This window comes from Tenrec ecaudatus, chromosome 4 (genome assembly GCF_050624435.1).
Source record: "Tenrec ecaudatus isolate mTenEca1 chromosome 4, mTenEca1.hap1, whole genome shotgun sequence".
Lineage (NCBI taxonomy): Eukaryota > Metazoa > Chordata > Mammalia > Afrosoricida > Tenrecidae > Tenrec > Tenrec ecaudatus.
This window is the reverse complement of record NC_134533.1, coordinates 169,664,778-169,682,509: the sequence shown is the minus strand read 5'-3', so window position 1 is coordinate 169,682,509 and position 17,732 is coordinate 169,664,778. Positions and strand designations below refer to the sequence as shown.

The window sequence follows — 17,732 nt, the reverse complement described above, 5'->3', positions numbered from 1 at the left end:
CCACCCAAAGGTGCACTAAGGACGGCCAGGCTGTCTGCTCTGAGGACAAACAGGGAGCTCGGAGCCTTGAAAACCTGATGGCGCAGTGCTACGTGCACACAAGGGGCGCCGTGAGTCGGCCTCCACTGCACAGGCTCTCACACCGTCTTAGAAATCCATGCTGAAACACGTCCACCTGGAGCAAGATCGAAGCGCTCATGATAAAGGAAAAGGGAGGCAAAAAGTTTCCAAATCAGCCTGTCCCTCGTAGCCATCCCTCACACATGAGAGGAGTGGGAAAGCCCCGGAGAAGGGTGTGGAGAGACCTAGAAGGTTCTCTGGCCAACCGTTATCTGTGTTACCATGGGCGAATTGCCTTTCTGTGAAAAACATAGTCTCATAATACACACACACACACGCACACTCCTCCCCAAGCTACCCAAGCAGGCTAAGAGGGGGCCTAAGCCAGACCACAGGTGCATGGCATTCTGAGCCCCTCAGAGGAGGGGTGCACCAGGAAAGAAGCATTCTGTTAGGACCCCGCCCCACCGTGCGTGGGGTTGTGTGAAGGCTCCTTTAGAGGGTTCAGGATTCCCAGAATCCCGCAGATTTCTCAGAAACTACCTCATACTTGGTTCTCGCAGCCAACTGAGAGAGGGGGCAGAGACAGGCTGCCCTTCTTCGACACAGGAGGCTTTGAGCAGCTCTGTTTACTCCTCCGGCACAAAGCCCTTGTGTATGTGTGACAGATGGGAGGACCTGATTCTCCTCGCTCCCTGCCTCCCTTCCTTTGTCTCTCTCTGGCTCTTTGTCTCCCTCTATTTCTCCTTTCCCTGCTCCTCCTCTGCCCAGCTCCACTTTTCCAGAGTGGACTCAAGGGCCAGCAGAAAGAACAAACGCAAAGCAGAGTGCCAAGACCTGAGAGAAGGCTGCCGTACGAGCTGGCTGTTCCCCCGGCTGCGTGCACACAATCGCTTCTTGGTTCACAGCATCCAGAGTGGAAATGTGTTTTTGAAGATGGGGTGCCTGCCACACCTTTGAAACAGCAGGGGGCTCAAAGCAAATATGCAAGGGCCCATAAATATTGATGTGGCCGGTTTCCATTGCTTCCTCGCCCAAGGTCATCATAGTTGATGTGCACACACTCACTCGCATTCCAGGCCTGGCCATGCCCAAAAAACAAACAGAAACCCAGCCGCTTACTGAATATATACTGCACTCAGCATCACCTACAACCCAGCCAAAGAGCCCTGGTGGAGCAGTGGTTTCGATCTCAGGTGCCAGTCTCCCTGCAGGAGAAAGCTGTGGCCGTCAGCGTCTGTAAAGATTCAAAGCTTAGGGCCCCTTTAGGGCAGTTCCCCTCTGACCCACAGGGTCACTGTGACGCAGAAGAGACCCAGGGACAACGGATTTGGTTTGGGCTATAAACTAGCCTGCTGGAGGGAGAATGATGGATTCCATCCAGAAGAGATTGTCCTCTCTGCATATAGAACAGCTTCTCATTCTTCCTCAGTGTCATGGAGAGATTGGAACAGATGATAATCAATAGAGCCTTTCCCAGCTCCTAACATCCACGGTTCTGAGAAGGTCCATCACTGTGACTCTCTCTGATACCCCAATACCTGGTTAGGGCGGCCGGGGAAGGTGTGTTAGAACAGATGTCATAGCAGAGCTTGAGCAATGACCCGTGTGGTGGCAAAGGAGGAGAGTTGGGGATAAAAGGGAGGAAGGGGAATGGAGAATTGCATTCTATTGGGAAATAGGCCACTGATTAATAGGCGCCAAGCAGAGAATCCGAGAGGAAACACTTGGCTTGGTAGACACCAAAGCTGGAGGAGGAAGGAGGCAAGACTCGGCCCCTGCCTGCAAGTTGAGGAGGCCCGATCCCCAAGATAAGGCTGGGCTGGCCAAAGGAAATGTGTCTGCAGACGCCCTAGGCCACCTGAAATCCATTCTCAGGTCCCAAACATGCTGCGACACCGACATGCTCCACCAACCAGCATTCCGGCCCTTTTAGGGGGCAAAAAATCCCTGACTTGATGCTTGATTCTACACAGAGGTCCAAATGATCCCCCATGGCCAAGCTCCCCCTCCCACCCCCAGATAAGACAGAGCAAAGGCTCAAAAAGATGAAGTCACCGTTTGAGACGTAATCACTACAGCTGCAAATGATTAACTCTAGGATTTATTACCAATAAGGCTATACAGCTCTGCTTACTTTGGCTCCTGGAAAGTTGATCTCCCTGGGTCAGGGTGGGGTGGTTAGGGTTAGAAGGGTCCCATGTGAGACCCTTCTAACGAAAGCTTAAAAAGACACACTTTGAATTCAGAAACAAGCAGGGCATCTAGCGAAGCAGGCTGGACTTGTGGTTCTAAGCCCACAGTCCCACAGATGCCTGCCAGTTTAGCAAAGCCAGAGACTGATGGCATTCAGGAAGGAGAGTCGGGGGCCTGGGAGGAGTGCAGTCTAGTCGGTGAGCCGGTCCAGGCATCCCCAGCAGGTGCACAGGAAGCAGGTCCTTTATGTTCCTGATCTCAGGGGTTCTCGGCCTAGGCTGACCACTGGATTCTCCGAAGAAGCTTCAAAAATACACCTATCCTTGACTCTGACTGCAGACCGATGAAAGCAAATCATCAGGGATGAGGCTTGGGTATGAGAGCTGTTTTAACAATAGTAATAATAACATCGACCCGGAAAAGATTGCATTGGTCTTTCCATGCTCATTAGGGGTCCTTATTTATTCATTGAACAAACTGGGTAAGGACCGGTCGTCTGCAGTTATTTTGTGATTTGCAGAGACAGGTAAACAGATCGCCCCAGGTCAGATGTGCTAAGAGCCTTAACTGTAGCGTGCACTTGGAGATCACCGGAAGAAGCAGGCGGGCAAGCGTGAGTGAAAAATGACAAGGAAAAACCATCAACTACAAATGTGTGTTGCTTGGTGCCTATGAGAGGCAGGCACCCCTAAGTGGAGAAATGTAATGATAAAGCCATGGGAGAACGTTGGGAATACACCGTTAGCCACCTGCAAATATGTAACCCAAGGTTAGGAAAAATGCAAGGAGGCCCTAGGTGTTAGAAGAAATTAATGCACTTGGGCTGCTAACCAAAAGTGTGAGGGTTCAAGTGACCCAGAGGTACCTTGGAAGAAAGGCCTGGTGATCCACTTCTGAAATGCCAGCATCAAAGGCCCTGTGGAACTCAGTTCTACTCTGCCGCACACAGGAGGTCTCCGTGATTCAGAGCTGACTCTGGGCAGCTGATTAGTGAATGCAGCCTCCGGCTGTCTCTGCAGAAGTGTCATGCACCAATGTCAATAGGGGAGGTGGGGACTGTGGCAACCAAGAGAGCGCCATCCTCGCTAAAGGGTCAGTTCCTCTCACCTCCACCCCATCACTGTGACATAGGTGTGTGGTGCCATGTTGTCAGAGCCTGTGGCTTTCTTTAGGGCAAGCCGGAAGGAATGGGTTGTTTACCCCAAGATCTCCCCGCTCTTACATGCATCGAAGCAGCCTTTTCAGAACGCATGTAGACCAAGTAAGCACACCTACGTCCCGCTCACCATTGACAATGACCTCCCCGCTGAGCCCCAGGCCCCAAAGCTCCCTCCCACTCACCTGTGCCCTTCCTCCCCTGCAGGTATGCTCATTTACTTTGGGTACGGCATCTGGAACAGCACCCTAGAAATCAGTGCGCGAGAAGAGGCCCTGCACCAAAGCACGTACCAGCGCTACGATGTGGATGACCCCTTCTCAGGGGACCCCTTCTCCTACGCCACAGAGGGCGACGGCCAGGAGGACTGGGGCAGGCCAGCCGAAGATAAAGGCTTCTCTTCCCAACAGATGTCACATGCGAAGGCAAACAGCTGGACAAGTAGCAAAGCGAAGAGCAAAAGCAAGCACAAACAGAACTCAGAGGCCCTGATTGAAAATGATGAGTTAGATTACTCTCCAGAATAAGAGTAAACGCACAGGAGAGTGGAGATGATGGCGATTTCTTTTCAGTCATTTAGTCTGTGGGCTAGAATGTGAAACCTTTGTTGTGGCTCTCATTTCACAAACCCAGCCTCCCCTCAAAGCAGGCCCCTGGCCTAGCCTGTCATTTGCTACTGGCTGCTCTTTAGGAGGGTTGGGTTGAAGGGTGGGCCCTGGCTTCCATAATTGGTTCCCTTACGAAAAACTAAACAAGAGGCTACAGGTAATTCTCTTAGATGCAACCATCAGAGCTGATGGTAGCAAATGTTCCCTAGCTCTTAGCTTTGCTGGTTGGATCTTTCTGCTTCTTACTGAGGCTCCCAAGATGCAAGAAGCAGGTATCCTGGATCACACTGAGGCTGCAGCTCCTCTGGGAATCGTGTGTGTGTGTGTGTGTGTGTGTGTGTGTGTGTGTGTGTGTGTGTGTAAGAGAGAGAGAGAGAAAGAACGCATACATGGCATGTGCAGACAGCATCCCCACCACCTGTGACCACAAGAGCCAAGCTCTGGTCCCAGTATTGGGGACTGGGAGCTGCTCCCCTAGGCCCAAGTTGGAGTGGGCACTTCCTCAGCAAGCAACATTTGGTCTCAATCCCCCAAAAAGACAAATTCATGGAGAAGATACATGCTTCTCTCCATGCACTGTCCCCAAAGGTTTCAGACACACGGAGAAGCAAATCCAGTAACGTGGCCAAAAGCACCAACAACGCTCAGCTTCAATGCCTAGGAAAGATGAAATGGTCACTTCTTACCGGGAAGGCCAGAAGGGCATTGGCAGACGTTGCCTCTCTGCCGTGCCTTCTCTTATCCAGACTCTAAGCTCCTGCTGATAACGATGACAGGGGGCAAAGGGGGAGCATGATTTCATGGGCCTAATATGCCTGGAAGAAGTAGGCCATTTGTTCTATAATCCAATAAAAAAAAATCTTTAACAGGAGAAGTGACCCAGCCACACAGATCACATTGCAAATTTTATTTCATATTGCTGAAATTATAAATCCTGGAGTTTTTTAAGGCTAGGCAAGCAATAGGTGGGTGCTGTTCAGAAAACAAAGAGACAGGAGGCCAGCTCATGAGGTCATTGCATTCCATGAGATTGAATTTCACCAAGAGCGCTTGTCCTCTGCGGCAGCTTCAGAGCCACTCAGTGAAGCCCCAGGCTAACGTCTACCTGGTAAGGGCTAAATCGTGGGTGGGGCTCTTCAAGAGAAATATTCTCAGAAACAGGTAGATGAGGGGGAAAACACGTTGTCTAGCTATCCTTGGACTACAGGGATTCCAGAGGTAGGCATGTATGGGAAGGCATAATTCAGATCAAGCTCAACTTTGTGAGAAATTCCTGAAAGGGGAGCAAAATAGCAAATCGCTTGCCTTCTCTCTCCTAGATCTAGTATCACATCAGACACCTGGGCAGACTTTAGGACGATGGAGAGTAGGGAAGGGTCCGTCCTTTCAGTCAACAGACGCTGAGCACCTGTCCTGGGTTAAGTGGTGGGAATATGAAGGTGAGCAGCATCTGCCCTGGAGAATTCACTGCCCAGGAGTGGTGCAGCCCTAGCGCCTGGTTAGTGTGAACGAAACAACCAAGCTTGACAAATCCTCACAGCAGACACACTGGAGCTTAACCTACTACAACACCACCCATGGAAACTGGTTGTTTGTTTGTTTGCTTAATATATGCTTTTAACTAAACTGCATATCACACCCATAGCCAAGGTACACGGTTAACTTCCTATAACTACTTTTTTATAGATCTTTTTTTTATTCCTCTTTATCAGTTGTTTGGACGGCCTCAGTGGTGTGAACGGTTAATGTCTTCAGCTGCTAACTGAAAGATTGGGGGTTCAAGGCCACCCAGGGGTGCCTTGCATGAAAAGTCTCAGGATCTACTTCTGAAAAATCGGCCCTTGGCTATGTTCTGGAGCCCAGCGCTCTACTGGCACTTCCAGGTACCATGGTCGGAGGCCAGGCCCCAACACTGCTTGTGGTGGATTCAGATTCTTTAGAAAGCTGATTTTAAGGATCCCTGGTGGCACAGTGTATTATGAGTTATACTATGCTCCACAAACTCAAGGGTTCAAATCCATCAGCTGCTCTTTGGGAGAAAGGAGAAGCTTTCTGCTCTCATAAAGGTTTGCAGCCTCAGAAACTATGAGTCAGATTCAACCTGATGGCAGTACATTTGAGTTTTGTTTTTGTTTTTGTTTGTGACCGGGAGTTTGCCGTTGGAATGTCATGATTGGCGATTGTGTTTTCTGCTTCCTACATTTCACCATAAAGACGCAGAGCCTAGCCTAGGAAATCTATCTTTTGGAATTAATTTCAATTCATTCTTAGTCGTCTCCCGGGGGAACATTAGAACTGGTCTTAGGACTCAACAAATCTGCCTGGTTTAAATAGAACCCGCCCCACCTAGAAGTGAGCGGCCTGCCCACGAGTCAGTAGCTCGAACCCCCCAGCAGCTCATCAGGAGAAAGGGCCAGAGATGTGTTTCCATAAGGCTGCAACCTTGGGACCATTATCAGGCAGTTCCGCTCTGTCCTGCAGGGCCCGTGTGAGTCAGATTGGCTCACAGCACCCCGAGTTTGAGAAGCCCTGCAGACATAGGTTAGACTGAATTCATTAGAAATCGTCAAAGAGCACGCAGTCGTTCAAAACGGTCCAATCTTTTAGTGGTGAGGCCTAGGTACTCGCTGAAGAGTGGCCAGTTGGCAGGTTAGTGTCCTTCTGTAGCGTCCAAGAATACACATGTGCGTGGGTGCACAGTTCTACAAAGCACTCTCATTTCAGGAACCATGTCTCCCAGGGAGCCTCGCTATCAGATGCGAAACTTTGTCCAGATCTCACAAGGCAGTTTTGTTTTCGAAGGTCATCCCCCGCTGGAAGGAATAGAGCAGCATCCCCTATACCGTTTTCTCTGAGGCCACACGAGACATAAGACCATCTTGTAAGTAATCATAACCCCTTCGGGGTCTCCTTGGACAGGGCCCCAGGAAGAGCCTCACGTCATTCTTCTCCATAGCAAGGGCTCTTCAGCAACTTCATGGTGTGAATCTGTACTTGGGAGATAACTGTTTTATTTTATTTTTTTAAGTCTATTCTATTTTTTTGTCAGTTAAGAAAAAGAAAACCAACCCCATTGAGGCCATTGCGATCCATGGTGATCCTACAGGGCATCGTAGAACTGTGCCGTGGGGTTTCCAAGACCAAGTCATTCTCCTCAGGGGCAGCTGGCGGGTCCCAAACCCCCCACCTTTCAGCGAGCAGATCCGTGCTTACCCTCCGCACCCCTGGGATTCCCGACTCCTGGTGCTGAGCTTCCATTCAAAGGGACTCAAGGGAGTCGCTAAAAATGCTCATCATACAAATCAAAAATTTAAGGCAGCAACTTGATAAAAATAGAAAGAATAAACAAATCTAAACAGGTGGTCGGTGTACAAGATGCATAAATGTCCCTATGCGTTGTGACATGTGCCCAAGAGGAAGGGACATCCTGAGAAAGGAGGAATTGGCAAATACAGCAAAGAGCTACTTCTGGGCATAAATCTTTCCCCATGAGACAGGAAGGCAGCGACAGCACAGGTCGGTGGAACCCACAGGCAAGCACTCAACCCGTTGTTACCAGCGGGCATGGGTCTGGCTACAGGAGGTGTTCAATGAATATCGGATGAGTGGGTGACCTCTTGGCTGGGGCTAGGGAAAAAAAGGAAATCATATTCATTCGATGCTTTGTGGAGTGGCTGTCATGTGGCATGGTATCCAACGACACCATAACAGACCGACCCCAGCCCTCTAAGAAATAGGAGCAAAGACTAGATAAAGCAGAATGGTGCAGGTGAAGGCGAGGTGGGAGCCATCAATGGGCTGTGGGCGTTCAGCTGTGGAAAGACACCTCCTCCCACCTCCTTCAGCGTAGAAGAGACAGCACTGGGTTGAGCTGATGGGTTGAGCAGACTTCTGTCAGGAAGAGACGGGGGCCAGGGAGACCAAGTAGAGGGATCGGCGTGTGTAAGATCTGCACTGAGGCTGGGTCTAAGTCCCGTCCTTTTTGTGTGTGTGTGTTGTGCTTCTTCAGGGGAAAGCAAGAAACTCATTGGTTGGAGTTCATGCTGTAGGCATGATTTATAACACAAGAGAATCATGTTGGGAAGGTCGGTTAGGGCCCATTCATAAGTAACTTTTGATGTCAAACTCTAGCTGGTTTTCCTTGAGGACACATTGGGAAAATGATAAATGATAGACATATATCAGGAACGACTAGACTTGAAGCAAGCTAGGCAGTGACTTTGTCTGCCTGTGCAAGGAGCTAACAAACCATTACACACACACACACACACATTCCACACTGACATACCATTTTAAGGGAAAATCACACCTACTTAAAACAGACTTAAAATGCATGACTCTTCCTTCGAGTCTTCTGTCTGATATGATCGTTAACAGAGAAAGATGCATTCATTTAACACGCGGGCAAACCACACAAAGTCCTTTCCAGCAACTGTTAAATTTTCAACAAGAAGTTTAAACACCAACCGAATCCAACAACTTTGTAAAGAAATCTAAACAGTGGAACCTCAATCTGAAGTTTTACTTAGATCAGGGTCATTTTAAGCCCATGCAAGGAGCTGAATGAATTGTGGTAAGGATGAAATTCTGCTTCCTCTTGTTTAGGCACACGCTAAGCGCTCATGAATGTGTCGGTGATGGTGGTGAGGAGCCTGTTTAAAGAAGCAGGGGAACGTTGTTGAGTTTCAGATCCGCCCTTCTCTGGAATCTATGGGTCCATCCAGACACAGACCCAAGAACTATTTGAGGGGGAAAAAGAAAAAGAAGTTCCTTCAAACAAATGTCTTCCTCCTATCCTCCTGAGAAAGGCTGAGATAGGACATGCTTTAAATCACACTTCTTAGAAATCTGCATCACAAGGGGCTTCTCTGAATTATAACCCAAAGTTATACAACCTTGACGACTGCCTACACACTATAGGAAATTTCTGTCCTCTTTCCCACCAAGTTTTGCCCGGGGAACAAGATGTCAGGGCAGCCACAGAGTCACATATTGTGGCTCTCCAATTCGAATGTCTCCTTGGATGACAATGGCATAGGAAGACAGAACGGGGTCTGGTTACAGTCAATGGGCCACTCCTGAGTTGTGCAGAGAGAACCTAATTTCCTCGACTCGGGGGAGAGGAGGAGGTGCAGAGGAAACACAGGACTCCCACACGCACTCCTGGGGCTCAGTCCCAGCACTTCGCATGCATGCGGTGTGAAATGGGACTTGCTAGGGGGATGTTTGGATCTGAACTGTCCCTGAGCCTCTGCTTCTCCTGCTGGTGCAGACCCATCCTTCCATCTAGAGGCCCTTGGAGTCTCATAGCAGGGAGACAAGGCTGGGCTGGTGGCCACAGAGGGAGTCCGTGTTTAGGATGAAACCATGGGCCACAGACCAGCTCCCCAACCTGTCAGCCAGGGGCAGGAGCTGGTTCACCAAGAGCTTACTTCGTATTCCTCTGTGGGAGTGGTGATTGATAGCAACAAGTCCCTTTTGTTCTCAGAATTATTCTTCTTGCGGCCTGCTTTTGTTTTCCCTGGGACTTTGTAGAAAAGGCTGTCTTCACCAGTCTGTCCTCCTGGGAGCAGCTTCCTTTCTAAAAAGTGTCCCGTTCTTCCTCTGCTTGAGTGGCATGCTCACCTTTCTGAAATGCCTAGGCAACTGCCTTGTGCCAAAATGACTTGTCTAAGAAAATAATGCCCATCCCGCCCATACCCCAGGACAGCAAGGCCCAAGGGGGGTGAGTGAACCTTTGAAGCCCGTCAAAAGTAAATACATATTCTGCAGCATCAACTAAAAGAGAATAGAAATCATTGAGCAGACACCCCACGTGCATGGAATTACAAAGACCGCTGTAGGTGTTAGGGCTTCAGAAAGCAGGTGGCTCGCATTTCTTTCTCGTTGAGAACATTTAATGCATGGCAGAACACCATGGAGAGAACGTGGCCTTGTATTAGGATTACAAAAAAAGTCAGTTTGGGTTTTTACACGAGGGAATCCCGCTGGGCCCTCCCACCCCCGTCTGGTTTTCCTAATGTGGGCTGTGAGAATTTCCCGGGGAAGTTTGGTCTTGGAAGGATTCTGTCCATTTTGATAGGATGAAGAGAAGACGATTCCACACACAACTCCTACTGATTGGGCTTAGCAGTTGCTGACCCAGCTGTCTCAATCACATTCCTGGAAGTGAGACTTTACTCTGGCAACCCTAATCTCCCACCCCACCACCCACCATTTCCCAAAACAAAGACACTGTTAATGTGTTGAAGATGCATAAATACCTCAACAGTTTGGGCTGATGGCAGGAGGCGTGGGGTCCGTAGAGCAGCGGGAGGCCTGATCCCTCCCGTTTGGTAGCCACCACCTGATGACCGGGCACCACACGCTAGCTCTTCTCACTGTGGAAAGCAAATGTCATGGTTCCAAAGTTCTAAGTCGAGCTTGTAAATTTTACTCACTTGTTTCTTTTGTGTCTGGTCCTTGAGAAGTACAACTGGCTTTTTGCAGGTGGTCATTTCTAGTGTAATTCTCGGCTGTTTCTTATTCTTGGTATGAACTTGCTGTATTTGTTAAAATGTGTTCGTTTTGTGGTTTTAATACCCATTGGTGCACTATACAATGGGCTGTTGTGGTGTATTCTGAAGAAAGAAATAATATGCAGTTATGTTATGGCGTGTGTTTTATTTTCAAACAACTGTGGTGTTGACAATATACCGATCTATCAAGGGGGGGGGAAACTAAATTTACCAAAATGTGTATATTTTAATAAATGCATAAAGCTTTATTGTGTGCCTTTACATTTAAAAATGGGTTTATAAAGAAAGTCAGAAACAAAAGTGTCTTACTATAAAATATTCATAGTAATGTAAAGCTTTTACAGAGGAGACTACCATTAAAAATGAAAAAATTTTAAAAAGAGCTTTCCCGTATACATTTTGTTACCCTTAACTAGCACCTGTACTCTAGTGCTTTTGCTCCATTCTAAAATGGAGATGAATGAGTGGAACTTGCCTCAAGTGCTTCCATCGTCGTTTGTAGAAAAGCCAGATAAATGAGCTCATCTTGGAACACCTCGCATTATTGTGGAAAATTTGTTTTCAGAATAAAATTATTTTGTAAATGACAGGTCATCGACTATTACAATTTAAATGTGAAGAAAGCAGTGCCATCCGACCTTGTAGGGAGAACATAAAAGTTCTCCTGGATGGTCTTTCAGGGGCCTCGGAAACTACTCAACCTCTCACCAGTTCCCTCTAACCAGGCTGCAGGGTTACGTCTGCCCTTGTTCCCTACACTGTCTCAGGAGTTACCCGGCTGCCTGGACCAGCTCTCGGCCACACCCCTTCTCTAGTCTACACCACACAACCAAATTTGCTGCTGATGCCCCCACACAAGCAAACTTAAACACAAGGGCATTCCATTCACTGCCCCCATTCATTTTTAGGACAAGTCGAAGGAACGTGCCTGCCTACAGTCTCAAAACCAATGGCAATGTTATGCATGCTCATTTAATTTCATCCCCTTTTTGATGACAGTTCAAGTGACAACTGGAGGAAAGAGTGTAGCAGGTCTCCTATTGTGCATGCTTTATGAAACACAAAGATCTGTCACATCTTTATTTTCTACAACTCCGATCTCCCTGCAAAGGGCCACCCATCTGCCAGGGTAGCACGAGAGAGAAACAAACTCCCGCTGAGTTCACTGGCAGAACCAGGGCTGTCTTCTGGCTTTGTCTCTTCTGGATTCTTGACTTTCTTTTGGACAAATGTTTTTACATTTCCTCCTCCTCATCCTGCTGCCATCTAAAATGGCATCTGTGACCTCACATTGTGTGTGGCTGGAAAGGGGAGCTGGCACAGGGGAAGCTAGGTATCCGGTGAGACTAGGGTGCTGTGGGTCCCTAACAAGTGTTACTGCACCATCGCTGCCTGGTGTGCTCCCTGGATGGGTGGTCACTGAAAGGGGCTGGTCCATCAAACCACTGAGTTCACGATGACAATCACATCTAACATCTGCAGGTCTAGCTTTCCCTCCAGCCACGAAGGGCCAATTCCATGACACTGCTTTCTTCCCCCTCCAGGCCTTTGCTGGTCCACTGTCCCCTTCCACTTGTACTTTAGAATTCACTGCATGTCACCCGGAGACTTGGGAAATAAGAGGCACCACCTCAGGTTCAATTATCCACCCACTGCCTGCAGTAATAATACACTATCATTGCTGGGCACTGCTCATTGACCATGGTGGTGACAACTGCTTTCGATAATGACTGCTTATTTTCAGGAGTTTTGTGAACCTGTTGTTAAATGTGTTCTTGCTAGGTGCTGTCAAGTCAATTCCAGCTCATAGTGCCTGCCCTCTAGGACAGAGTAGAACTGTCCATGGGGTTTTCAAGGCTGTGATGGTCATGGAATAGGATGGCCACATCTTTCCTCCCATGGAGCCCCAAGTGGATTCAAACCACTGATTTTCTGACTAGCAGCTGACCATGTAGCCACTGTGCTACCAGGGTCTTTGTGATCAAACATGATGCCTACTAAAAATTAGCTTTGATTCATTTATACTTAAATCGATCATACTTTGTAAGTTAATAAACACTCAAAACTCCTCACAACTAGATGAGCAACACCATGATAAATAGAAAAAATATTAGAGTTGTCAAGAATTTTATTTTACTTGGTTACACAATCAGCACCCATAGAAGCAACAGTCAAAATATCACATGACATACTGCATTGGGAAAATCAGCTGCTGCCTCCGGGCAGAGATTAAACCCTTGCAGCCCCACGGGCAGGGATCAGGGTTCAGCTTTATTGTTACTTTTGTTTTCCTCTCTGCTCTCTATCCCCCCCCCTCTATCCCCCCCCCACAGTCTCAGTGGGCTTAGTTTTTGTTTTGTTTTTTTCTCCTCTTTGTCTATTCCTTGTTCTCTTACACTCCACTGCTGACCTCCAGGACACACCCCTTAGCCAAGGGCATTTATGCCTGCCACCCACCTAGTTAGGTGAGCTCCACACTGTGCAGCACAGCTCCGAGGCTGGGGAAAGCCCTGCCGACCTTCACCAGGGGATACTCTGCCCAACTTCTTACAGGGAATTCCTGCCTGTGTGGCTGGGGGAGCCCTATGTTTCCTATGTTGTCCCATGTGACTGAGGGAACTTCCTCCCACCTACCTTAATGCCTCACATGGCGAAGGCAGCCCAGCCCACACTCACCAACATTCCAAGCTGCTGTAGGAACCTCTGCCCAATCTCCACAGTGATCTATGTGACCAAGGCTATTCCGCCCACCATTCGCTGTGTTCAACACCAAAGCAAGCAACCCACCAGCCTCCTGGGCACTCCCTTGAGAGGGAAATCACAGGAGGATAAAGTGGTTGGCTAATTCCATAGTGAAATTAGCTGTAGGCAGTTTGAAGAAGCATTCCTACTAGTCTCCCAGAGAGAGCCAGTGCTCTTCAACTCCCTGGAAAATGACACCTGGCTCCTCTAAAATAATGCAATGCAAACAGCCAGCAGGCCCAACGACCTCAATGAAAAAGATGTTCTGAACCTAACGATGTGCATAGAAGAAACAGACATTGATCTGCCACAGAGAGAAATTTTCAGAATGCTGCTTGGAGTCATACAGGATATGAGGGATACAATACCAAAAAAGGATGGAAATAATAGAGGAGATGAAGTCCATACGCCAAAGGGAAATACAGGAGCTTAGGGAGGAGATAACAAAAACCAGTAGCAGACTCACGGACCTCGAGAGTTGACTGGAGGAAGCAGAGAACCGCACCAGTGACTTGGAGGACAGCCAAGCAGACTTTAACAAACATGAACAAAAATCTAATAAGATCATCAAAGAAGCTGAAGAAAACCTAAGAGTGATTTCTGATGCTATGAAGAGGAACAACATTAGAATTATTTGGATTACCGGAGGAAGACACAACAAAGAAGTCATCTGCAACAATAGTGAGAGAATTCTTGGAGGAAAACTTTCCCAGTTTAATGAATGAAAACCAGACAACCATTTAGGAGGCTGAAAGAACACCAGCTAGACTAAATCCCAAGAAGTCACCAAGGCACATAATAGTTAAACTATCCAACTTTGAGGAAAATCGGCTGCAAAAGACCTCTATAGAATCTGGAAGAGTGACACCAATTGTATTCCAGCTACTCCAGCACTTACTTAGAAAAGGATGGACTACTTCTGAGCTCATTTATGAAACTAGGCTAACCCTGACACCCAAACCAGGCAAAACCATATCTAAAAAATAGAGAGAGACCAAGATCACTAATGAACACAGAAGTAAAATTTTCTACAAAATCTTTGCCAATAGGCCTCACAGCATAGATAGATAGATAGATAGATAGATAGATAGATAGATAGATAGATATTGATATATAAACATACATATATTGATATAGTCATGACCAAATGAGATTCATACCAGGTATGCAAAGACAGTTCCATATTAGAAAAACATTCCATGTAGACCATCGCCTAAAAAAAGCAAAGGAAAGAACCACATGATTATAACAAGAAATTCATAAAAGACTGTTGACAAAATCCAACACTCATTCTTGATAAAAATGCTCAAAATATAGGAAGAAATCTTCAATGTCATTAAGGCATGTGCACAAAACCAACAGCAAACGTTACTCTCATTGGAGAGAAATTGAAAACATTCCCCTTGTGAATGGGAACCAGGAAAAGATGCTATCACTATTATTGAGTATGATATTGGAAGTCCTAGCAGAAGGATAAGAAAGGAAAATAAAACAACATCCATCATATCCTACCACGGAATGGGGAAAGCATAGACATTCATTTTTGCCCCCTCCATCATCCTTTCTTTTCACTTCTGACCATCCAGCGGGACCACCTGGGGCTGCCTTAGCACCCTTCTTCCTGGGCAACAAGATTCTCCATGCATACTATCCTCTTCCCTGGGAGGCAGTAAGCCTCATGATTCAGTCTTACTGGTAGAGGCGTCACCTTTTTGATATTTCGGAAGGCACTCTTATCCCTCATTAGTGCTTGGAGCTACCGATTCCATGTAGACCATCTCAGAGTCAAAAATAATTGGATTAATATTACAAAACACAAGCTTACTACTTAAATTTCAAAATTAGAGGATGATATTGATTTCTCCTCATCTGGAAGAAAGAATGAAGAAAGTTGAAAGGCATGTGAAAATATCCAGTCCAATGGACCATGCAGACATCAGCTTCACAACCCTGAGACCTAAAGAACTAGATGGTGCCTGACTACCACTACCAACTGCTTTGCAAAGGGTCCCATTTAAATAGTCTGCATAGAGTGGATAGATGGCCCTCATAGCACTGTCAGATAAGCATTGTGCTGCTAACCACAAGGTTGGCAATTCAAAGCCACCAAGCACTCTGATGGCCAAAATGAGGCCGTCTGCTTCCATGAAGTTTTACAAGCTTGGAAAGTCTATAGAGGGTCACTATGACTTGCAATCAACTCAGTGTCAGTACGTTTGATTTTAGTTTTCAGATAAAGTAGCAGGAAAATGTGGGACATAATCCAAAACCATAAAAGAAACCAGGCTTCATCAGATAGAAACCTAGTCATTCTTCAGGACTGAAACCAAATTCATCCCTGTGTTAGAATCATCAATCATTTAAAAATTTTAAAGGCAGCATTTACCCAAGAACAAGGTGCAGAAGGTTAGAAAATAAGAAAGAGATTGAGGCAGAAGCTGGCCAGGTGAGGAGGGCAGTCATTGGCACAGCAGGCATGCAGTGGTGGTTCCACCAGGTTACAACCACCTTTGAGCCACTGGGGACACCCAAGGGACTCCACTGCAACTGTTCTGATGGGAAGAGGCATGAGCCTTAGTAGATGTGCCTCTGAGTCCAAGCAGCAGGTCATTGCTTCCATGGAAACACAACTGTCCTGTGGGTTAACTTTCAACAACATAGCCAATGGCCCAACCACCACAAACAACTACTCATCACTGGTTGACTCTGGGAACACAGAGGACAGCAAGACCAACTTCATAGTCAATTACCTTTCTCAGAACATGACCCAGAAGGAAGTAAAGTCTTTTTGGAAGCACTGGTGAGACAGAGTTCTGGCAGCTTGTAAGAGATAGAATTACAGGACAAAGATTGGGATATGACTTTGTGAACTACATTGGCCCTAAGGATGCTGGGAAAGTTAACAACACGCTGAATGGATTGAGACTTCAAACCAAAACAATAAACGTTTCCTATGCTCGCCCTAGTTCATCTCTATCAGAGATGCAAATTTGTATGTCACTGGACTTCCAAAGACAATGACCTAGAAGAAGATGGTACAGCTTTTTTCACAATACAGACACATGATTACTTCGGTATTCTTGTTGACCAGGTCACGGGCATCTCAAGGGATGTGGAATTTATTCTATTTCATCAGCGGGTTGATGCAGAAAAAGTTATCAAGGGCCTAAATGGCCAGAAACCTCCAGGTGCCACAGACCCAATCCCTATAAAGCTTGCTTAATAATCCAAGTCAAAAACCCAATCAGGCCGTCCTCTCCCAGCTATGCCAGTCTCCAAGTAGAAAGTATCCAGGACCATGAGCTCAGCAGGCACAGCGTTTTAGGTTTTCTCCATTGATAGAATGACCAGTTTGGCTGGAATGAATATCCCTGGGCACCCAGGAACAGCTCCTGACGCAGTGAGGGTATCCTGTGGCAAATGTTTGGGCCCTTTGGAGCTGTCACCAACTTGAAGATCATCCATGACTTTAACACCAATAAATGCAAAGGTCTGGGATTTGTGACTATGCCAAACTATGATGAGGCTACCATGGCAATAGCTAGCCTCAGTGGACACTGTCTGGGAGACATTGTACCGCAGGTTTCCTTGAAAACAAACAAAACACACAAAGACTAATGAGCTCTTGTCCTTGGTCCATTTATATAGGAAAACTACTCAACAAAGGCAAGTTAAGGAAAACATTATACATTCGTAAATGTCTCTGTATGTCAGTGTTGAGATGGGGATAAAATGATGACGTAGCATCCTAAGAAATATGTGAAAATTTTTATTGCTAGTATTTGAATTAAAACTTCTTAAATTTCTTCTTTGAATATGGACAAGGGGTACAGCGGTTTTTACCTGTCAGATTGCATTCTCTAGCTTTCTTGAAGAAAGTGGGGCCTTTAAAAATGTTTCAGTTAACGGAAGACTTTTCTTCTTTCTTCTTTTTTTTTAATGAAACCTAACTGCCTTTGAGTAAATATTATTGAGGCTTTGTTTGGTGGTCTTTTTTACCCTTTTTTTTTTTCACTTTCTCTGATTAGCCTTGTGTTTGGTTTACATTTAAGCATTGCTGTCATGTCTGTTTAAGAAAACTATTTTTATGTATAAAGTTAAAAACAGTATTTATTTTATCACTATGGTTGGGGTTAGGGAAGAGGGGGTGGGGAAACTACATTACAAATGCTTCTTGTAAGAGTACTGGAGAACTTCTCATAAAGCAATAACATGCCAAAGAGATAAGTCACTTTGATGTGGGTTTTTTAAAAACATCTATTTTTTTTTTAATTTGGAGAAGCTTTTTGTTGGTCCTGAAACACATATTTTGACTTGAATGCTTTGAGCAATCTTTTCCTGGGACACCTAGTGAGCTTTCAAAATTCACCAGGGAATTTGCAGTGGTTGTGAAATTTAGAAAGATATCTGCAATAAAGAACACTTTAGAGATCTTTGTATGGATGGAATGGA

At 46.5% G+C, this 17,732-nt stretch overlaps 1 protein-coding gene and 1 pseudogene across 1 annotated transcript in view; both read left to right on the top strand.

Annotated features, from left to right (window-relative positions):
- SLC7A14 (solute carrier family 7 member 14) overlaps positions 1-3,939 on the top strand; it is a 71,280-nt gene extending 67,341 nt beyond the window's left edge. The window contains exon 7 of the mRNA XM_075548912.1: positions 3,620-3,939. Coding sequence (XP_075405027.1) covers positions 3,620-3,939 — 320 coding nt within the window. The remainder of the gene's footprint in view (positions 1-3,619) is intronic.
- Positions 3,940-15,889: 11,950 nt separating this feature from the next.
- LOC142446117 (ELAV-like protein 2 pseudogene) lies at positions 15,890-16,898 on the top strand (annotated as a pseudogene).
- The last annotated feature ends 834 nt before the right edge of the window (positions 16,899-17,732 follow it).